This window comes from Pteropus alecto, unplaced genomic scaffold, assembly GCF_000325575.1.
Source record: "Pteropus alecto unplaced genomic scaffold, ASM32557v1 scaffold131, whole genome shotgun sequence".
NCBI classification, from domain to species: Eukaryota; Metazoa; Chordata; class Mammalia; order Chiroptera; family Pteropodidae; genus Pteropus; species Pteropus alecto.
In genome coordinates this window covers 17,859,030-17,883,070 of record NW_006434709.1, presented here as the reverse complement: position 1 = coordinate 17,883,070, position 24,041 = coordinate 17,859,030, and the positions used below count along the sequence as shown (strand labels likewise).

At 40.3% G+C, this 24,041-nt stretch overlaps 1 protein-coding gene across 2 annotated transcripts in view; it reads right to left on the bottom strand.

Annotated features, from left to right (window-relative positions):
• Positions 1-15,282: 15,282 nt before the first annotated feature.
• The window catches only part of FSHR (follicle stimulating hormone receptor), a 154,096-nt gene continuing 145,337 nt past the window's right edge, over positions 15,283-24,041 (bottom strand). For both annotated transcript variants that reach the window (XM_006909605.1, XM_006909606.1), the window contains 2 exons: positions 21,489-21,674; positions 15,283-17,086 (listed from right to left, as the gene is read on the bottom strand). In XM_006909605.1, the coding sequence (XP_006909667.1) occupies positions 15,856-17,086; positions 21,489-21,674 (1,417 nt within the window). In that variant the 3' untranslated portion in view covers positions 15,283-15,855. The remainder of the gene's footprint in view (positions 17,087-21,488; positions 21,675-24,041) is intronic.

Sequence of the window (24,041 nt, the reverse complement as noted above, 5' to 3'; positions counted from 1 at the left end):
CAGTAATTTATGCTTTTGGAGTAAATTCATGTGTTCGTCTGTCCACATTACATGATCATGGGTCATCTGAGTGCCTGTCAAACAAGCTAACATTGGAAACTGGCTAATATCTATATTTTGCACAAGTCTGATACTGTTTTGGTATTTCTGTTCAAGTTTGATAACTGGCTTATCCCCTACTTGTTATCTAATGTTGGGACTCTATACTATGTATTGGCAGTATCCCCAGTGGATAATATCTGGCTGTATCATACTCCTGAGCACGTCTTTTCCCTTCTTTCGGCAGTATCCTTCTTTATCTTCACTTAAATGCCTATGTGTCTCTTTTCAGTGAAGCTTTCCTTGACTCCTAACCATCCTCTTCCCATAGAACTTTATCTGAGTTTCTATTTTAATTCTCATCTCTCTCATGGTCTTACTAATCCTTGTTATGCTAGACTGCAAATTTCTTGAGGATAATTACAATGTCATATTTCTCTACGCCAGAAACTAGCCCCATGTCTAGCACATAGTAGGCATTGTATAAATATTTGTTAAATGAAAGAAGAAAAGAGTTAATAAATCAATTACTCAAGTATATAAGGCCTTAAAAATCAGAAATTAATACTAACAATATGAACAAATGTGAGTCTTGTTGATTGCTTTTTAGGCTCAATAAACATCAATTTGGTTGGTTAATACCTTCTAGCAAGGGCAATAAACATAATTTAGACTTTTAGGTTTCCAACTAAATGATCAAAACAGGCACATACTACTAACTTGCCTCCTAATAATAAAAGCCGGTTGTTTCACAGCTTTTGCTATGGCAAGGCACATGTATAATTTTTTGCCTAATTAACTCCATTCAGAAGTTTAGGAGTTGTTTCTTAATTTATGAAAATGATTTTAAAGTTAAGAAGTCTGAGGTTTAGGGAAACAATTTAGACTTTTCCTCTTGCACTTTTTTTCAGCACCTATGTACAACTTCGAATTTTTCTGAATTTCATTACAGGTCACTTACAATGGGTAGAGCAAAATAACTAAGAAACTAAAGGTTTGAGATGGCGATAGAGATCTTATGTTGCCAAATCAAGGAGGCAAAGGATGAGAATGCTTTATGCCTTTCCTCATTCCTCATATTTGTTTTCTATTTCCCTGCAATAGCGTATAAGCCCCATCAGAGCAAGGCTGCTGTCTCATTTGGTCCCTGCTATATTCCCAGTGCCTAGTAAATGCCTGGTACATGATAGGTTTTCAAAAAATATGCATAGAACAAGTAATAGTTGACAGATGTGATCACAGTGGAGGAGAATGAGGACCTGAATCAGTAATGGCCTTGGGGAGAGTGGGGAGAAAGAAAGGGACAGTGAGAGGTCAGTTCAGATGTAGAATTGACTGCTTCTGGAACCGATTAGATGGGAGCACATTAGGAAAAGAAGGAGTTAAAGTAGCAGCGAATTATGGAGTTTGATGGATTTAAATGGCGAACAAAGAAAAGTAAATTTTAGAAGGGAAGTTGCTGATCTCTGATTTAAGCATGTTGAGTTTGAAATTCCGGTGAGAGATCCAGAGTAGACAGTTAATGTGAAACTAGAGCTTAGAAGGAAAGTCAGGGATGGCTAAACAGATGTGATAGTTGAAGCCACAGTGTGATAGATTGTTAATATAAAGTGAAAAGAATGAAAGGAGACTACCTACCTTGAGAGGCGAAGATCTAAAATTTTTTCACTAAAAATTGGAGGTGTAATCAGAGAGGTAGACATACAACCAAGAGTGTATAGGTCAAGGAATTAAATATTGGAGAGAGTCTTAGCAAGAGCACTTGGTCAGTGGTGCTAAAGTACAGAGAAGTCCATGATGTTTAGGACTGAAAAAAAAAAAAGATAGAATTCAGCATTTAAAACATTTGTTTAATATGAAGATAGCCGATTCTGTGGAATAGTGAGTGAGGGGCAAAAGCAAGATTGCTAGAGCACTATTCAGTGCATATCTAACATACCTTATATTATTATTTAAGCCTATAGTAGGTGTTCAATAAATACTTGTTTGAAAGTGGAATCAGAATGCACATCCTTTTTAGAAGTAGCTGTTTTTGCTCTTCTTGACTCTCAGTACTTGCTAGATTCTCAAGAAGTTGCTGAGATTGTAGAGCTCCTTTAGTGAAGTTGAATCCAGCACTTCCCTCAAGTTGTGGTTATCTAGAGGTATCTGCCATGTGATTCATATGTAGTGTTTTCTTGCATGTCAAGCTCTAGGCTGCTAAGAGCAGTCTGCTGTCGAGGTAGAGCATTGTGTGTGTGTGTGTGTGTGTGTGTGTGTGTGTGTGTGTGTGTGTCTATCACCTACCTATCTAAGTGTGTGGACTTAGTAAATGCCTAAATCTCAATTTTGAAATTACTTTATGTTTTATGTAATTGGAAATTCCTTATTTCCTTTATAAATTATTTCTGGAAGTTTGCTGTAAATAACCGTTGCTGGGGTAGGAGGTGGGCATGGGAATAGGGCAAAGGGGGTGCAGAGAAGAATCTAAGATGTGCTGTGCAAGCAGTTAGTGGCTGTCACCACTAGATGGTGACCTTGCATTGGCCTGGTAAATTGCCATTAACAAAGGGTGGCAGAAAGTCAATTATAGGTGGTTGAAACCTACCACAAAGAACTAGAGAAGCTTTTTGATGTTGGGAAATAAAATGGTTGATGAGATTGGAAGTAATAAAAATTGAGAAATACCAGCGTCCTCCAACTCCGCATAGACTGTGATGGATTGAGAACACTTGAGCATTTGGCTGAAAACCTATAGTGTGGGGAAATGGGGAAAATGTTGTTTTAGGAAGCATAAAACCTGCATTCTAATTCAGCTGTTGCTATTTGCTTGTAGGGGCCTCAGTTGGTTCATCTGTAAAATGGGAGTGATAATACCTAATTTGTCAGAGGCTGGGCCAGTTTTCCCTAAGACCTTTTCCTGTTATGCCAGTGAAAGAAAGAGGTTGAGCTTTAGCATCTCTTTGAAAGGAGAAGAAAGAAGAGACTAAAGAATCTTGGTTGGTCATTGCCTACTTTTAAAAATTTTTAACTTTGTTTTTCAGTCAGGCGGATGTAGTCTTAGTAGACATTTCACTGGGAGAACCATGGGTATGAGTTTTTGCTGCAGGTTGGGAATAGAGAAGGGGATAGAGGTAAGGGCTGAGAAGGAAAAGTTCTTTAATGGTATCTATGGTCAAATAATAGTTCTCTGTCTCTGTCTCTCTCTGTCTCTCTCTGTCTCTGTCTGTGTCTGTCTGTGTCTGTCTGTGTGTGTGTGTGTCTGTCTGTCTGTCTGTCTGTCTCTGTCTGTGTCTGTCTGTGTCTGTCTGTGTGTGGGCCTACATAGATCTGGAACCACAGAAAGGAGGAGAAATAGAAAATGCTCATTACTGCTGGTAATTATTATTATTGATTGGTCAAGACATACTCAGTGGTCTTGAATCCTCACAACAACCTGTGATGATGATGGTCTGTGTCCCTGCTTTTATAGTTGAGGGGCTTGAGGGAAGTCTTGGGGTATTCAGTATGTTTAAAAATTTATTTTCAGTCTCATCATTAATATAATGATGACAGCATTTTTATTTTTATGCTTTTTTCACAAGGACTTGTTTGAGGAACACTTTAACCACTTATCCAGAAGTGATTTGGCTTTTAAACTGATACTATTTCACTAGGAGAAAATAATGTCTCTAGGAGGCAAATTTCTGGGAGGCTCAAGTCATGGCTGCTTTTCTCGGTTGTCTGTAGGATACTATGCAAATGCTGAGTTGCCTTTGGCAGAGAAAAGGGGATTGAGTCCTCTGTAACCCAGAATTTCCATAATTGAGCCATGGAGAGTATCTTGCTCTATCTTTTAGTAATTACTGTTTACCCAGAATTCACTGAAGGAACTGGTTTATAGCCTTTCTGATATGAGAACCCATTGAAGATTCTTTATTCTTGCCATTGTCTATGTCTTTTTATTGAAACAGAATCAGTAAAATCTGACAGATTTGATATCAGGGAGAGAAAGGAACAGGTAGAGAGCTATGGAAGTTTGAAGAGATACATCAAAAGAAAAGGTGAATTAGATGAGGGTAAGGATGATGTATTATGAGATATATTCCTATGACTGTCTATTCAGTCTTCTCAGGGGTTATTGCCTTTGAGCAATTGTTGAAAATTGTCGGGGGTTCTCTTCCTAGTGCCCCTGGTGAGCTTTGATTAAGTTGATTCTGAGATTCTCTTTGATTTGAGGATGATCAGGAATGCTGTGTAGCTTGAACTAGGAGCTGGCATATAATGTCTCTGCACTCAGTCATCAGTACCTTTGTCTTGCAGTGTGTTTTTTTAAAGTTTCTTTAGACAACATTTTTATTGTATAGACTTAATATACTTGAGTCCCATATGGCTTTGTCTTTGCGTGGAGTGAGCTTTCTTCTCTGAACCCAACAATGGAATTGTGAAAGGAAAAATTCTGGATCTCAACCATTTTCATTAATTAATATACAAACTGGGAGAGAACCCTAGGGAGATAAGTGTGTTTGGCTTGCAGGGTAGGAGAAATGATGGACTAAAGAGGAAGAAAGCCAGGGACATCCAAGGGATTGGCTGGTAGAGAGATTTCTAATGTGCCTTTACTCTGCTGATCCATTGCCTGCCTTTGTGGGAGGGCAAGCAGTAGTACCAGGCAGAAGTGGTAGCACCAGGGTATTGTGAGGGCAGCTCCAGAGCCAAAGTGAGAAGCCAGTAGCTAGAACACCTGTATGTCCCCTGAGCATTCCTTTATACTGCCTTCTCCTTCTATCCAGTGGGCTAGTCATTATATCAGAGACTGCGTATGCTTATAAACATGGCTGCAGATGAGGTGATCAGATGTTCCCTAAAGTCTGGAGGAATGCATGGTTGTGGTGCTGCTGGTGATGACGATCAGGAAATTCAGATTGCAACTTTTGAGACTTTCTACTTTAAAGACTATTATTCTTTAACTCACCTGGAGAACAAGCAAAGCCTAAGTATTTACATCTATTCTAGGTAGATATTATTTGTGAAGCAGTTGGTAGTCCTAAGGGAATAAAAGATGAGCTCAGAAGTAAAAATGGTGAGACACATGAGGAGTGACAATTCTGTGAAAGAAATTTAACAAAGCAAATAAGCTAAACGAGAGGAAACAGAATGAACAATAATTTAACAAATAAACCTAGTAATTATCCTTAGAGAGAAAGAAGAATATTGAAAAAATTAAGCAAGGAGAAGCAGATAGTAAGAAAAATCAATTGGAAATATCAGGCACCTAAAAATAGTTTTTGAAATAAAGAACTCAATGCATGGGCTGCATATGAGAGTGGATACAGCCAAAGAACGTATCATTAGACTGAAATGTTGTAACAGGAATTTTCTCAGAAGGCACTGGAAAAGGATGAAGAGATGGCAAGTTGAGAGATGTGGAGGACTGAACTAGAAGTGTAAATTTTCCTCAGCAGAATCACAGAAAAGACCTTTAACTGAAAAGGCACAGAGAGTGCTGAACAGGAGAGGTGACCTCACACAGAGATATTCCACAGTGACATTAAAGGATATCGAAGAAAAAGAGAAAGTTCTAAAATATTTCAAAGATAAAAAACGTATTACCCAGAAGGAACAAGACAATCAGATTATAATTATACTTTATATGATTATACTCATGTATTTTATATAGTCAGCAGCTATACTTGATATGAGAAAGCAGTGAAATGATATCTTCAAAGTGTTGAAGAAAAGACAGTAAAACTAGAGTTTTATAATGAACAAAACTATTATTTAAGTGTAAGGTTGAAATGAAGATATTCTTGGGCATACAGTATCTCATAGTAACTACTACCCAGGATTTACTTTGAAAGACTCCTGAAAGATGTGTTCTAGCTACAAGTGAAATAAATCTGGGAGGAAGCAGTTATATCCAGGAAGAGAGGTAAGTAAGTAACAAACACAGAATGCACATTATTTTGAGTAAAAATGATTACCTAAAAAAACTGACCACGATATTAGGCCACAAAGGATTTATCATTAAATTCCAAAGAATCAACTCAAATGGACCAGTTCTCCAACTATAAAGAGTTCGGCAATCAGAAATAACTAAAACCAACTTATGTATTTATTGATGTTTTTTAAAGATCGCAGTGGTCATTCTTGTGCCTTCTTTTTTTTTTTTTTTTCTTTTTGGTGCATAAGAATAAGACTTTTCCTTGGAATATATTCCTAGAAGTGGAAATTCTAAGATAACGACATGTGCATCTTGCTTGATGGAACCAAATTTATTTCTAAAGTTCCATGAATCCCTACCTGTGAACTAAAGTTGAGAATTTCATTGAAATTGCATTGAATTTATACATTCATTTAGGGGTGAATGATATCTTTATAATAGTGAATGTTCACATTGTTGACCGTATTTTATCTTCATGTAGGCCTCCTCTCAAGTTTTATATTTTTTTTTGGTGAAAGTCTTGAGCTTCCTTTATATTAACTCCTATGTATGTTACTACTGTGATGGTTTTCTTTTCCTCCTCTATTATATTTTCTAATTCTTACTAAAGAAACACAACAAGACTTCTTTTGTGGATTGTTAAAAATTCGAGGTATAATTTACGTACAATAAAATGCACAGATCATACTTGTTCAGTTTGGTAGGTTTGATAACTGTTTACATCTGTGTAACCACCACAGAAATTATAGACCACTTCCATCACCTTAGAAAGCTCTCCCTTTCCAGTCAGTGCCTTAGCCCAAGACAACCACGTTTGTATTTCTATCACCACTCATTAGTTTTGCCTGTTCTTGAACTTTATATAAATAGAATCATATGCTCTTTTGTGTCTGGCTTAATTCATGTAACATTTTTGAGATTCATCAATGAGCGGTATGTATTAATAGTTTATTCATTTTTATGGCTCAGTAATATTCCATTGTTTAAATATACCAATATTTATTCACATTTTGCTGGAAATGTTTTTGGTTTTAATGACAAGACTGCTATGTACATACCTTTTTGTGATGTATGAAAAAATTTCTTGTATAAATACCTAAGAGTTGCTGGGGCATATGGTAGCTGTGTTAGTTTCCTCTTATTTGTTAGATTGATTACCTTTTTATTTTTCATTTGTAGGAGTTCTTTATGTATTCTGAATATGTATTCTGAATATATTTGTCAAATATATATATTTTAAGAATAGTCTGTATTTGCTTTACATATGTTGGTGCTATGATGTTGGGTACAGAAATATTTATAATTGTTATATATTCTTGATGGATTAACCCCTTTATCATTATATAATGACCTTCTTGGTCTCTTTTGATTACTTTCAGTTTACTCTGTTTTGTTGTTGTAAGTATAGTTACCCCTGCTTTCTTTTGTTTGCCATTTACTTGAAATACTATTTTAATTGCCTTCATATTCAGTCTGTATGTGTCCTCAAAGCCCCTGGAAAATTCTGTTCCCAAAGGTGTGATCCATAGGATGCTAAGGAATGATGGTTGACTCTCCTCGGAGTCACAGCCACCTTCTTGTTAACTCCTAACTGGATCTGGCTTTATCTGGAGCCTGTCACAGTTGGGAGATGGCATGTTCAAGGGACTTGCTGTGTTCAGTTTGTTTCAGTGTCAGCATCAGGGCCCCTGTGGTTCTGGCTGCTTTGATCTTCCCTTACAGGTGTGAGACCTCATGCTCTCACAGGCCACAGAGTGACTGCTGGCAAGGGAAGCAGTAGGGACCCTGAAAACCTTCCTCAACCCTGCTATGCTCCCCACTGTACCCCACTCCCTTACTGCTATGTGGATGCTATTGTGCTTGCAGTTTGTATATTAAAGGGTTTTTATATTAAAAATGTTTGGTTGGTCTAAAAATGAAAAGCACTTCATCAAGGGAAAAAAATCCAACCATGAAATTCTTGGAATAGTTTTCTCAGTAGTAGGGATGGGACGGGCACCAGTTCATCTCTACTCCCTCACGCAGACCATCATTCACATCTGCAGGACTCAGGGCAGGGTGCAAATATAGACACTGGCCTGCAGCTTCTCCCTTCTCTTCCCATCCTTATTCCATCCAGCATGCATGGGGCCACTGCAAGCTACACCTCTGAGCTCCATCAACACCCTGCAAACAACAATCCTCAGATCTAGTGGTATGCACAGGGGGTGGGGGGTGTGTGGGGGGGTGGTTCATTGTAGGTAGGAAAAGGCAGATCCTGAATATTTTGGCAGGAGATTTTGGGCCCCTAGTATCAATATGTCCAGTGCGGGCTTGGGTGGTCATGTCCCCTTGGCCTTGTGGATGGCTAGATTCCTTAGCTGTAGGTGGGGCATGGCAAAAGGAGGGCCAGAGCGGGGTCCTCTACAGTGTGGTGTCTTGGGCAGGGACCTAGCTGCCCAAGTCTAAGGTCACTTCTGTCCTCATATTGTTTCATTTGTGAAATGACTGATTATGGCAGAGAAAAGGGCTCAAGTCATGCAATGATCTTATTTTATTTTTTTTTCACATAAATGAGCTCTTTTAGGAATGAACAAAAATGCACTTAAAGATTATGCCTTTCTTGAGGAAATACCTTAGAGTTTTCAAACTCTTTTGTAACCACCTCGGCCCACAGCCAAGTTTCGCCCATAAGTTAGGGCTCTCCTGGGTTAGAGTACACTTCATGGACTTTGTTTTTCTCTCCTCCTGGCTTTTGCTGAGGTCAACTGCATGCCAGTCAGGGTGGCCCTGTGCTTAGGAGTGCTGTGCTGTGCTTTGTGACTCCATTTTCCTTGATCATTTGCTTAAACTCACGCCATCAAGGCTTCACCATGATGATTGAGCACTTGCTGCATGCGAGTGAAGTAGCTGGTCAGCTGCTGGTCCAGTCCTGCTACCAGAGGTGTCTGATATAGGCCAGTGCCCTTCATTTATGCTGACTTGTGTTTCCAATATCTCTACTTTTATGTAACTCTAGGAAGGAGACAATAGGTGATTTGAATTCTCACCTTACTCTGCCTTCTGTTAGCTGTGTGACCTTAGATAGGTCACTTAAACTGAATGTGATGTCTTCCTTTATAACAAGAGAACATGTCTAACTCACAGGACTGTTTTAAGGATCTAATGAGCCAGTGCAAGTTAAAGTCTTCTAGAATGTGTAAAGCCCATTGAAATTTAAGAGATTATTATCACTGTGGTGTGAATCATTTATCATACCCCTTACAAAGTGACAGCTCTGCAGGAGAGCAGCTTTGCTCTAGAGAGGGTGGAGAGATGACAGTGGAGGATGTGATGTGAGGGCTGGGGACATGGGGAAACCAGAAGGATGGGATTGAGGAGGATGGGGCAGAACAAGCTGTCGAAGGAAATGAAAAGTGACTAGAATTCAAGATCTAGTGTTCAATACTAGTCTAGGTAATCTATGCACATTCGCTCAATTATGCTTATTATAACCTTTCAGATATTTTTCTACTTCACTTTCACCTTTTTAGAAGTACAGAAATCAAAATGATCTGGTTCCCTGATTTTTTTTGTCCTTGTCCCTTACTATTCTCTTCTATCCCCTTTTCTCTGCTCCAGCTGCACTGACCTTATTTTTCTATAACACAACGAGCTTACCTTAGCCTGAAGGCTTTTGTGTTTGCTGTTCCCTCTGCCTGGAATCCCCTTCCCTCAATATCTATATGTCTCGCTTTCTACTTTCTTCCTGTCTTTAGTCAAAAGTCACCTTTTCAGGGAGGCCTTTTGTTATCTCTTGACATTTCATATCATATCTTGCTTCCTTTATTTGTATTTTGTCATTAGCACGTGTCACTGTTTAGCATTCAATACATTTAATTTATGTAGCTTATACGTCTTCTGTAACCTCTGCTAGAATGTGAACTCCATGAGGGCAGAATTTTTATTAACCACTGTATTTCTAGTGATTGGAATAGTGCTTCGCTTATCGTAGGCACTCAATAAATATTTATCGAATGAGTGAATGAATGAATTGAAAGACAACTATGTGAGTTTCTTCACAGTTAGTTTTTGATTTCTATAAGTGGCCACCAGTGATATCATTTATCCCAACATCAAACATTTGCACAATTCCAAATGCTAAGCCTTATGTCTTTTGATTAGACTCCCTCCCACAAGGAAGCTGGTTCTTGAATTTTGATCTAAAGCTGTTCATTGAAACTCATGGAAAATAAACTGCCTTAAGCATTCCGGACATCCTAGGAAGGAGGGCCTCACACACTCGCCTGATTAGCCAACAGCCCAAGGTGGGACAGCTCAAGGTGGATGAAGGTCGCCCTGGGCCACTTGCTGAGGAAGCACTACCTTGGCTTGTGGTATTGGGGAGCCTGGGCTGGAAGCAGCTCATGCTGTATTTGGAATAGATGGAGGGAAGAATTTTGTTGGGATTTCTGCAGGGATGTGGCCTATAAAGCGTTCCCATCACTTTATAGACAGAAGCAGTATACTCTTATTGGTATTTTTCAAGTATTCTTCCTCTTCTTCCTTCTCCCTGCCCCACCTTATGGAAGTCAGGAACATATAGCCATTTGGTAGATTCATTTTTCATAGACAGGAACTCTGCAGTATAGCTTCTGCTATTTATGAAACAACTCAGAATCTTCTTTACCCAGACCTCATCTCTATGCAAATCATTCCTACCTGGAAGTTTAAGTGACCCTAGCTAATGACACGTGTGGGGAAAATTGCCTGAAAATTCTCTAAGTGCCGAGCCAAAAATGCTTTTTGCATCTTTTTATGTAGAATATATCACTAAAAATAAGGTGATTTTTACAATATTTTTCTCCCTTTGTGTTTAATAAGGAATGTCTCAAGGTTTCATGTTGTTAAGAAAACAGAAGAAAAGGAAGCAAGAGCACACATAATGTTCTTACAAACTGAGATTTAGTGCGTTTTTATGCTCAGGGGCTGTGGGTAATGCTATTAGAGAGAAGAGAATATTATGAAGACTTTGGGTCTTCATGAAAAGAATCAAGCTGCCCTTACATTGTCTGATGTCTGAAGTGAGGAGGCTTTGAAGACCTTTAGAAGTATTTTTCCATTGCTCATCCTTTAAACCAGATTCTAGGACGCAGACCATGGTATGTGGAGTCATGGGAAGTCAAGGACATCATGGTATGACCAGTGGACTTTTCTTCTGGTATCTAAAACTGAGCCTATTCGATGTTTTGAGTTGAACTCTTTGCAACAAGTTGAAAGGGTTTTAAGACCAAGATGGGCAAGGACTAGCCCAGAGAGACACAATCAGGAGCTGGCTCCTTTCCACATTGCTCCTTTCTTTAATTTGTTGAGTGCATTTCTCTTATTTGTAACTTCTGTTTTTCCTAATCTTTTCTTTCTCCTGCCCCCTCCCCCCACATCTTGCCCCAAGCAAAGCATTTGTTGGGCAGTGTCTGACTCCAGTGGCTGCCTTCAGACCTAAGCAACCTCTAGAGTTTGTTCTAGGGAGGAGCAGAACAGACCAACAGGAGGAGGAGGAGCTGGACTACAGGGTACAGGTAGAAGGGAAGAGGAGAAAAGACATGAGGACATGCAGTGTGAGGTGTGAAGGTGCCATATGTACCCTGGCCATGATCCCATGAGCTTCATCCCATGGGAGAAGATTTGGGTTTATTCAGGTTGGAGGATGAGATTGTTTACCCAACATTCCTCCCACTGCAGCTCTCCCTTTCACCTTCCTGGCTGGCAAAGCTGTCCTGTTCCTATAGAGGCTCAATGTGGCAGAGATTCATTTTGCCACCTCTCTTGCAGCCAGAGTAGTAATCTTGGACAGTGGGTAGGACAGAATGTTTGCTGAGGGTCTTTGAGAAGAAAATTTTTTCCCTTTGAAAAGAGATGTGTGGAAGGAAAGATCTCCCTCTTTGTTTTTGGATTTGGTCATGCCTGCGTGTGGCATCTGGAACTGCTACAGCAACCTTGCTACCATCATGAAGGAATCATGGCTGAACACCCCAAAGGATGGCAGGGCAAAACCGTAGAAAGATCCTGGGTCCTTGGGACCATTGAACTTCCCATCCAAGTCTGGCGCATCTTATGTGATTGACTTTATTGTTTCAGCTATTTTTAGTTGAAACTTCTGCTTCTTGCAGCTGAAAGCATTTGTTGAGAATCAGCAAACAATCTCACGTTTGGCTTCAGTTACTTAATCTTGTTATATAGAAAACAGATAAAACATCCTATATATTTGTCTTCTTTCTCCAATGCCCCTTACCTTCCTGAAGCTGAACGTTCATTTCTTGAATGTCTTTATAAACTTTCCTATAAAATAAAATACTTTATGAACCCAAAGCTGTGGCCATCACACTAGAATAAAAAAATAAGTTTCAGTGATTTGTTTTTGATCTTCTAGTGAATGCTATATGATGATGGCCTAAATGAGGCAGGCCATTACTTCTGGTAAGATCTTTCACATCTTGGTTATACAAGTGCAGAAGGGCCTTTCCTCTGTTTTACTTCTCTCTCTATGTATGTCTTCCAGAAACAAGGTCGGAAGGGTTCCCCATGTTTAACACATGGAGCCCTGTAGTGCAATACAATCTTTAGTGCCATAGTCCCTGCCCATCATTACTGCTTCCGTATGTGGCAAGATAAAAATTGGTTGTTAATCTGTGTACCCAGTTTCTTGTTTCACTCTGCTCTCTAAAAGCTTCTGGATTTACTCAGTTTCTTTGACACCTCCAAGAAATATCCTATATTGTCTGACTGTTTCTTGGGATTTAGTGAAAGAGAATCTGGAAGAAATGGATAGGGAAGGCAATATGAGAGACTGGCCAGAATGGGACTGAAGGAGGTAGGTAGGCGAAAGTTTGAGGAAAGAGACATGTGACCAGGTCCAGTTAAGGTCAGGGAGTGGAAGGGAAACAGGCAGGGCTAGCGTTCACCTAGTTTGCACCAGGATGGCCAAATAGATTGTTCACAGCCAGTGCTCATTCTGAGAGGTCAGTACCTGGGCTGTACTTGTTGTTAATATTTTGAATATCACTTCTGGAGACATGAGTACTTTAAGAAATCTCGAAGGTATTGGCCCTCTTAGTAGTGTTTCAGATTTGAAATAAAAGTTTTAGAAAAACAACAACTTGGGATAATATTTTGAAATTTCTTTTGGTTGTGTATCTTTGGATTTTGTTTCTTTTCATTTGATTCACTACTCTGGTACTGAAGCCCCACTTTGGGAGGTGCAACCTGAATCACTTTTTAGGGGGAAGCGTGATTGATATACTGGACTCCAATTGTTTCTATTCAAATACAGGAAACGCAGGGAGTATTTTTTCCTTAACACTTGTCTAAAGGGTTTAGAAACACTGGATTTAGCTACCTATAAAAATGTTTGCTTATTTGAGAAAAGTCTTCCTCTCTTACCAGGAAGTTTTGCAGTGCCAGAATGATGAGCCAAAAGTCTTCCAGGCTTCTCTCGGTGTGTATTTATCTTGGAATATATTCTTGCCTCTCAGAACCACTCTTTGTTAAACCAGTGTGTCTTCAACAGTTATGTTGTGAAATAATTAATATTGTATCCTAATTTTAATTTAGCTGTTACCTGCTTTTGAGTCCAAATTCAGAAATACATTCCCTCTGGCCACAAAGAAGAAAGGAAAATGACTGCAGATAGAGCTGGGACAGCCCAACAGTGTGGCAAACTGGTATGGGAACTGGGGAGAAAAATGCTAAATGAAAGTCTTCTATTTTCATATTGTTCTAGTCCAGTGCTTTCCAATAGAAATACAACATAAGCCACATGCATGACCCACATATGTAATTTTAAATGTTCTAGTAGCTGCATTAAAATGTAAAAAAATAGGTGAAATTAATTTTTAAATAAAGTTACCTCAATATGTCCAAAATAGTATTGTTCTAATATGGAATCAATAGCAAAATTATTGAGATATTGTACATGCTTTTTTTAATTTTGTAGTATTTGAAATCCAGTGCACCTTTTACACTTATGGCATGTCTCAATTCAGGTGAGTCAATAGCCATCTGTAACTACTGGATACTGTATTGGACAGCATAGCTCTAGATTATTTCTAAGGATAATTATTCTGTTTTTCACTTGATGCTTACAATAGATCAAGATGGCTCCAGGTCACATAGGCTGAGATGATTTCTTTCTTTTGCCCTTCGAGGACTTCCTTGTTAATGCATTTGGGACCAATTTTTGAAATGTTTGTGATAGGGTGAGAGGAGGCAGGATTGGCTTCAACATGGAAAGGGGGATAATCTGAGAGGAGACTCAGAGCTTTATGGGCTGGCCATGGCACAGTGCTTGGTGAGGATTTGTGGTTGGCATTTATTATCCAGATGGGGCCACTTATGAAAACACATATGGGAAGTATAGTTATCAGGAATGATATGTTGTAACGGAATGAGTTCTAGATCAAGGGTCAGGAGAACTAACCACTAGTTCAGGCATTGGTCTGGGAAAAGTAAACTAATATTCACCAAGCCAGTTACAGCACTAGGCACTGTACACCCATTTTCTTATCCATTTCTTACAATTAGCCCAGTAGTTTGGTATTATAACCAACTATAGTTTACAGAAGAAGAAACCTAGCGTAGAGAGGTAGAGTCCTGGCTTGTCATGGAGTCAGAAGAAAATCTCAGCTCCAATTCCAAAGCTGCTATGTTCTTAACATTATAAAACATATGCATCCATATAGCATCTCTATGGATGCTATACAGCATCTTCTATCATTTAGGGTTCACTAGGAAAGCAGAACCAGTCAGGCATGCATATAGGTATGTATGTGGTATTTGTTACAGGGAATTAGCTTATACAATTTGGGGATTGGTTAAGCAGTCTCTGTAAGGATATTGTCTTTATATCTGATGCTGGAGCTTGAAGTCCACAGGGCAAGGGGTCACAAAGGGAAGGTCATGAGCATGCTGGAAGCCACAAACATGAGATGGAGCCGCACGAAGTCTAACTGACCCTTGTTTCTGTTCTTGTTGACTCTTACATTGGAGATAAAAGAAGTATTCTGTAGAAGCTGGGGTTCGTCATATGGAACTAAATACATATACCTGGCTCAGGAGTCAGGGAAACTAAAGGAAGATCCAGGGGAAGGTGAAGCACTTACTGGCCCAGATGCTGCTTCATAGCAATGAGCTGAATCCATGCAGATCAGCAATAAAGGGAATGAATTACAAGTCGCTGCAACTTTCCTTCTGCCCTCCTGTCTTCCCAAGTATCTTCCCAGTGACTAATCCTAGCAAAGGGAATGAATGACAAATAGCTGCAGCTTTTCTTCTGCCTTCCTGTTTTCCCAAGAATCTTCCCTGTGGCGAATCCTAACAGGAAACATAAGGGAATTCTGGGAAATGTGGTTCCTCCTATCCAAGATGACACATGACAAAGTCACCATGTAGGTGCTCAATAAATATTTGTTGACTGGATGAATGAGTGAATGAACATATATCGTGCTGCTTTTCTTGGAAGTTCTTTAGGAGTCAGAACACCTAATCCTGGCTCTGCCTCTTACAAGACAAGCAAGTTTGAATAAGTCACTTAACCTCATGAGTCTTGGTTTCCTCATCTGTAAAACTGTGAGAATAAGTCTTGTTCTGCCTATTTAATAGTACTTTTATAAAGATCAGTTGGGGTTGATCTAAACAAAAGCACTGTGAACATTATAAAGTATAAAAGAAATGTAATGTAGTATTGCATTATTTTAATTATTAATATTTTTATTAATACTTCAGCTTTCTAATCCATCCCATGGAGTTAATAGTTCCTGACCAATTTACCTTATAGGTATGCCAGGAAGATTAAATTAGATGAAGTATGTGGAGGTACTCTGTCAGTTATGCCATTGCGTATTCTTCAAAGGCAAGACTTAATTATCATTCAGCACTTGGATACATTTACATGTTGTATTTTAGTTCTGGGCTAAATGGCTTAGAGGGACAATTGTATAATTGGAGCCATTAGTAACCCTGGGAGCTGGAGAGCAGTGGCCATTTCTTGAATGGTAGTTGTGAGCGTTGGATGAGGTTTCTGTCTTATAGGTCTGGGCGTGCATTTCATAACAGCCAAACTTGCTTAGCAGAATGAAGAAATCCCTGCGGAAGTTCTTGGTGAAGATGGCATAGAGAAAGGGGTTTGCACAGGAGTTGATGGGGTAGAACAGGACCAGGAGGATCTTTGACTTGGACACAGTGATAAGGGGCACCTTGAGGGAGGCCGAGATGCCAAAGAAAGAGATGGGGGCCATGCAGAGGAAGTCTGTGAAGATGAGCATGGCCATGCGCTTGGCGATTTTGGTGTCACTAGAAGAGGATGCAATGTTTGGGTTCCTCACTGTGAAGTAGATGTGAGTGTAGCAGCCACAGATGACCACAAAAGCCAGGACATTGAGCACAAGGAGGGACATAACATACAGCTGAGACAAGGGGCTGTCAATATCCATGGGCAGGCAGATGCTCACCTTCATGTAGCTGCTGATGCCAAAGATGGGGAAGAGGGCTACTGCAAAAGCAAAAAGCCAGCCTACCAGCATGACACTGGTAGCATGGCGGAGCTGCACCTTGCATTCCAGCTGCATGGCATGGGTGATGGTGTGCCATCTTTCCAGTGTGATGGCTGTCAGAGTGTAGACTGAGAGCTCACTGGCAAAAACGGTGAAAAAGCCAGCAGCATCACAGCCTGGTCCAGTTTGCCAGTCAATGGCATAGTTGTGGTACTGGCTTTTGGTGTGGATGTCAACGGATGCTATGAGCAGCAGATAGATTCCAATGCAGAGATCGGCAAAGGCCAGGTTGCACATAAGGAACCGGGGGACTGTGAGTTTGTATTGGCTGGTAATCAGAATCACCAGCACTATGATGTTCCCAGTGATGGCCAGGATGCTAATAAACCATATCAAGATTCTGAGAATATCATACCCCATGATATCTTCACATGGATTGAATGCATCTGGCTTAGGGGAGCAAGTCACATCAACCACTTCATTGCATAAGTCATAGTCAAATTCACTGTACATCATGTCAAATCCTTTGGTGTAACTGGATTCATCGTCTTCTGCCAAAGAGACACTCTGACCCCTATCCTGAGTCACATCAACTTCTTGCCTTAAAATAGATTTGTTGCAAATTGGATGAAGCTCAGAGCTAGAAAAATATAAAAAGGAACAGAATCAACGTCCTAGATCCAGAATGTCAAATACATCACTGTCTTTGCACAGAGTAGAAATGATGGGTTTTTTTTCCCTAAGGTTGTTTTTATTTTCTACCAGTTTGTCTGCCCTTGAGGCTAAGCTTAAGGGTTAACGCTACTGACTGTAAATAAACAGAATGACTTGTGTATATATTCCTAGAGTTGGATGGCTCACTGGGGAAACCATCTGGCCACAACCTGAATGTGGGGAGGAAGGCGCCTGGGACTAGCTAAACCTTTCCTATTAAGTGCAAATAATTTACAGACCTGCTATCAACTCCACCCTCTCCTCCACCCACCTCTCAATATGCCTGAGGCAGATCTATCCCCATTCTTCTACTCTGTACTCAAGTTTCTGAAAGATCTGGACAGTTTTCTGACTTAAATGAGAATTTATTTGATTCTTTTATCTACATAAATGGAGGATCAAAGTCTTTAGTTAGTTGCCAGACAGCCCCTGTCCCTGGTTCTTTGGTACTAAGGCTACTGGGAGGTCTGCTAATTTGCTGGAAATGTTACTGAGGGCCCTGTTCTTTATTATCTCACTCTCCAGGGGCCATAATAGGCCTCAGGCATGTGCTTGGCTATAGGTAAGCCTGGTTCTCTCATAATAAACAGCTCTCTAGTGAGTGCCCAAAAGAGCACATGCAGGTTGCAAGGGGGCCTAATTTATTCCGAGATTGTAAGTCATCTCCTGGGGAGCTGGCTCTTGGGCTCACTTTTCTGTTTTAGTTTTCCCTTTAAGCCCAACTGTACAAGAGGCCTTGTCAATGGAATAGAGGCACTTTCAGAAGAGATTTGAATGACAGCCAGATGATAAATATTCTATTCAGACAGGTGAATAGTGCATGTAGAGACAGAGAAGGTAATAGTTCTTTTTTGAAGCAAAGACATCAAAGGAATGGGATGTTTCACACTAGATCTCTTTTTGGATGGAAAAAAAAGCAAAGACATCAAAGGAATGGGATGTTTCACACTAGGTCTCTTTTTGGGTGGAAAAAAAATCTGTCTCTCTCTGTCTGTCTCTCTCTCTGTCTCTCTGTCTCTGTCTCTGTCTCTCTCTTACATACACACACACACACCCTTCCTCCCTTCCTCTCTAGGGGGCCAGCTCACAGCAATGTTAAGTGACTGCATTTCTCTTAAACCTTAACATAATCCTGTATGAAAATGGGCAAGTGAGTGTTAAAACTCTTCAAAGACCCCTCAGGAGAGAGTGGCTGAGGGAGTGGAAGGCGTAAAGGTACCATTTGATACTAAAGGATGAGTGCTGTCTGTGTGTCCCAACTCGCATGGACTGAACTTTTCCCCATCAACCTCTATGAGAAGGGTTCGTTAGGGAGAACCCTTCTCTGCTTTTCTCTCATCAAGAAGTGAATTGAATTGCCAGGAAATAATTTTCTTTGGGCCTAAGGGACTCTCTCTTTTTGCTGGAGGATATGTCATCTTTTGTTTCAGAGACTGATAGGGCTTCTCACATCAGTCACAGGTTGTAACAAGGGGGCTAAACAATTAACGTACATGTTATTAAAATGCATAGAAAATCTTTTGGTTTAGTCAGAGATCTTCCAAGAAAGGTGAGGCAAGCTGAGAGATGGGCATAGAGGGGACGAGAAAATCACTCCGTGGTTCTTAATCTAACTCCTGACTCCTAAACCCTGTCACTGGATTAGCGACAGCTCAATCTAGGAACAGAAAGTAAGTCACCTAGCACCTCCATACTGCGATTCTGTTCATTGGAACAAATTTGACTGAACCATCTAAAGACCGCCCTCCCTTCCCAGAGCTTGTATTGGCTTCTGTGAAGACTCCCATTTTTGATATTACTACCAACATAGTTTAAATATTGGTGCTTCCCTTTCCTGAAACAGAAGTGACCCAATGATATGAATGGGAAAAGGTAAACAATGTATGTCTCTGAGATAAGATTAGAAAAATGGAAACAAGGGAAATAAATTCTTGCCCCTGCAGTCCCTTAGCAAAGCCTAGGTATCATAAAGAGTTGGGAATTAAGTTTAGGGTCAGTTTAGAAGGTGGTAGGTATTCTTAGACCTTGATAAACCAATGAACAGTTATTTGGAAAGTACACTGTGGAGTGGCCTGGAGCCTCAGCTTTAGAGAGAGACAGACCAGAGGGTATGGAGCTGAGTTTGGCTGATGTTGGTTATTTATTGTCTCTCGGTTTATTGAGTCTCGGTTTCTGTCTGTGTGAGAAGGGAATAAAAACAGCACTATTACCTTTGTGAGAGTTAAATGAGATAAAGGTGCAGAGTATTACAGTGCCTGGAGGTGTGCACTGCGCTAATATCAGCAATATGAAGGCAAATGATGGTGTTTGTTTATTGAGTTCATGTTGGGGCCTAGACCCTGTGTGGGTACTTAGATGCATACACGGTGCATCAGTTTAAAAATCTAGCTGTGAAGAAAAGGCCTAAATAAAAGAAGTGTTAAGTAATAAAATGAGCAAAATAACCATGCAAGCTGCGTATAGAGCCACAACAAGGAAATAAGTGGTTCAATGACAAATGAGGGGTGTGGTCAACAAGGTCTTTTGGTGAGAGGCCAGGAGGGCCATTGGCCAAAACCTCACAGTCACAAGGGCCTAACATTTACACTTTGGGCATTGTTTCCAAATGAGAATTAGACAGACAATTTCATGATGCAACTTTAAACTCGAATCTCATTGCAAAACCACACTTATGGTATACAATGAAATGATACCATTTAAAAAATCCTGTGATTATCGTCTGAATAGCATAACTGTTTTGGTTTGTGTTATGTGTGTAAACTTGTTAAATATAAAGACTAAACATCCACTGCAGTTTTCTTTTTTGGCATGTCTTAGGAGAGGTGTGGGCCTCTCCTTTGCTGTACTTGACGGGCCCTGATGGTAAGTTACCATAGAGATCTAGCGGGCGAGAGCCGAGTGGTCTAGGGGGAATAGGGAAGGCTTCAGGCCACAGGATAATGTAAAGCAGACCTGGAGATTCCTGGTTGGGAGAGCCCCGAGGCTACATCTACATTACAGAGGGCAGCAAGACCAGAGGAATCATAGCTACATGGTAAGATAATATAGCCCCTGTGATGTTGGCGCTGGGCCAGACAGTACACCATGTGCAGCTCTTACAGTGATCTTAACATCCTTTGAGATTTCTCCCAAGGGATATTCAGCTCCAGGGTTTAGGCAGTGAATTGGTATATTTCTTGCCCTGGCTGGAGTAACTCTTGTGTGGAGCACAAAAGAGGCAAGCCTCCTGCCTCAGCACAAGCCCTTAAGAGTTTTAGTTACCAGGAAGAAAATTCTCTGGCCCTTAAGTTAATCTGTGAGGAAGGCCCACTTTTTGAGAATTTCTCAGTGATGCATGAAAATTCTGAAAAGTGGCTCTCATTTCTGCAAATGTTTCAAATGGGTCTGAGTGTGAACTCCTGGTTATTTTGAAACCTTTTTAGGTTATGTTTTGTTTGTTATTTTATTTTGCTTTTGAGCGGGGGACATGTCTACATGAGCAGGTCAATGCATGTTAAAGGTTGAATAACAGAGGAGGCTGTGTTAAACAGTGAGATATCGCAGGAAAGCTGTATTAGTGCTGAGCTGCTGTATGAGTGGTGACAAGGCATCATCTGATTGACTGCACTGCATGGTACAGATGGTATCAGTTCAGGGGAGGGTGAGAGCTTTGAGGACTCCTGACATCCAATGAATTCTGCCTCTAGTGGATCCTTCGAATGTCTAGAACATGTGCAATTTCTAAAGTACTCCCTTTTCACTCTCTCCAGATCCTATGATGATCTCAACTTTATAACCAGTGACCTGTTGGGACTTAGCTCTATTTTAATTACCCTCTTTAATCAGGATGTCTTTGAATCTCACCAATCTTGCTAAGATTCAAAGGTAGATATGAAAGGCTTTGAGCGATTGGGGTGTGTGCATCCATGTAGTGTTTATGCTTCTCCTCTCCAAAGGTGACTTTGATGGTCCCCGGGACATTAATGGAGTGCAGAGTTTGGGATGTGAAGGATAAATCCATTTTGGTGCAGAGGAAAAAGAGAACAAATATTTATTAATAATCAGCTATGAGTCAGGCCCTATGCTTGGTATTTTTCATGTTATCTCATTTCATATTTGGTAGGTGGTCTGCCATGTGGGTAACCCTCTCCTGTGAGCCCATTTTCGAAGAAATTAGACACCCTCTGTAGTATCCAGGCTTTGGTCTAGAATATGCCTAAGGGCTTTTGTCAAGGAGATCTCCCTGCAAGTGGATTCTCTTCATGCCACAGATATGTGGAAGTTGCGGACCAAGTTCTGCATTGGGGAAATCCCAAGTGGGCTGAAGGGGTGGACATGAAAAGACTCACATTTGCCGTCTCCAGTTTGCAAAGGCACAGCAGTGGCTGGGGTAGGTGAGGCTGGCCTCCATGAGTGCCACAAAGTTGTCCAGACTGGGAAGCTTTTTTAAGTTGTAAGTTGACCTGGCCCACAGCTTCTTAAGATTTTCTAAGCCATAGCTAGGCAGGGAATGGATCCTGGTTCTTGAAATATCTCTATAAGGAGAAGAAGTAGGCATAACCCAATTACTATGAACCTCAAATTACCTGCTCCATTAGCAGGGTATTTTGCCTTCTTATATGAGTGAGGAGGGAGACTCCCATTCATCCTACACACCTTGGTCAATCAATGTTCAGCTCCCAGGAAATTTGGTTCAGTCGGAGCCCTGGCCCTTGTGTTCATGGTAGGAGAACTCAGATAACAGGCTGCCTTGAATCCTGAATATACTTGCATCCTGGCTGTTCTGGGGCTTAACTATCACCATCTACTCTTCTGTAGTCTATCTGTAGAATAACTACCCACTAATTTGCATGGGACCAAGGGATTCAGATCATTTCTTCCGCACCATAAAACCAGCTATAAAAGTATTTCTGATGAACTGGGGTGGAATCTGTGGCCAAATTTCAGAAAAGGGTGAGAGAACACACCGTAAGGGGAAGAAGAGTCTGGCAGGTAGTAGAAGCACCCTCAGCACAAAGTCAAGGTGGTGGTAAAGAGGAGTGGTTATGAACATGGTGTATATGGCCAGACTTGCCTGTATATGTACCCTGCCCCTCTCATATTAGATTTGTGACCTTGGTCAAGTTATGTCACTTCTCCATGTTTCAGTTTTCTCAGCTGTAATATAGAAATGATAATAATTATACCTACTTCAGAGAGTTGTGAGAATTAAATGAGTTGAAACTTGCTAACAATACTTTATAAATGGCAGCTATTATAAGAGCCTATATAGGTCTTAACGGATTCACCAAGTGATTCTCCTCCTTTTAACACAAGCAAAACTTACCATGTAAAAATACGTGTATTATATAACCTTGCTGGCCCGCAGGAGATACTTTATAAATGGCAGCTATTCACACACACACACACACACACACACACACACACACACACAGGCAGTTGTTCTTACTTTATGGGAGAATCTCTCCCTGGGTGAACTAGCAGAGATATATATGGAAATGAGCATAAATAGACAATTTAACCAGTTCCCTGTCCCTGGGGGATTCCGAAGTCCATTCTTTCTGGCTGTAAACCAGTGACTTAGGTGCTTTTCTGGAAGCACTATTGGTAACTGCAGCCCTCAGAACAGCCAAGATCAGTTGGTGGAGCAAGGAGATTTAAATGGTACCGTCTTAGACCTGTTGGGGCCAGCAGGTCGGCCATGAACTAATGCTTCTGATAGGGCTGGTAGCAAGTGATGAACAGGGTGGATTCATTTCAGCATTCTTGGGGACCCTTAGATATATTTGGGGAAGGAGAATCTTCTAATGTTTGCCTTTCCTATAAGTCAAAGCAGTGGGCACTCGGAGCAATGAAACTTGGGGGTGTGAATATATATTTGCTACTCCATATGTTCTCGTAGTCTCGTGAAAATTGCATTCGCAAAACCTTGTTTTCATTGTGTCATTCATTCTCTTGCTAAAAAATTTATAATGCTTCCTGTTTTCCAATGAAACCCACCCCTAACTGCTGCCCTATTTGTCATTTCCCTTTCCCAGTCAAACTTCTTATACTTAGTTGTCCACACTTGTCACTATTTCCTCATCTCACAACCCAACCCAGTTTCTTCTCAACCCCTAGAGGAACAATAGTCACCAAGTTCACATCTTAGTTCTAACCTTCTTGATTTCTCAATTATATTTCACATGTAAAACACTCTTCCTTTCTGAGACACTCGTTCTTGGTATCACATTCTTTTTGATTTCTTCAGGGATCTTCTTTGACTTCTTCCTGATTTTCTTTCTCCTTTCTTCTTTAAATATTGGAGTTTCTCCAAATTCAGACCCCTTATGACTATACATGATCTTTCCAGTGGTCTTACCTACTCCTTTGGTTTCACATACTAGGTATATGCTAACTGCTTCTGAATGTAGATTCTACTTCTGAACTCCAGGTCCAGATGATCAATTGTCCCTCAGACCTCACTATTTTGATGACTTGCAAGTATCAAATCTGAATTTATCATCTTCCTTATAAATATGTTCCTCCTTTTGTTTTTCCCATCTTAGCAGATGACCCTTCCTTTTTCCCTTGTGAAAGATAAAATCCTGAGAGTCATTCTTGACTTCTTCTCCCTCACTTGGAATCACTTTGTTATTCTCAGAAGCCTAACTTTTACATATGTTTCAAATCAGTCCGTTCTTCTGCCACCATAATCTCCATCTAGACAAAGGCAATAATCTCAAAGCTATTTTTCTCATGACCATTATATTAGTCAGGTCTCTCCAGAGAAACAAAGTCAATAGGATATATAGAAATATATCAGAAGAGATTTATTTTGTGATTTGGCTCATGTGATTATGGAGGCTGAGAAGTCCTACGATATGCCATTTACAAGCTAGTGGTATAATTTATTCTGAGTC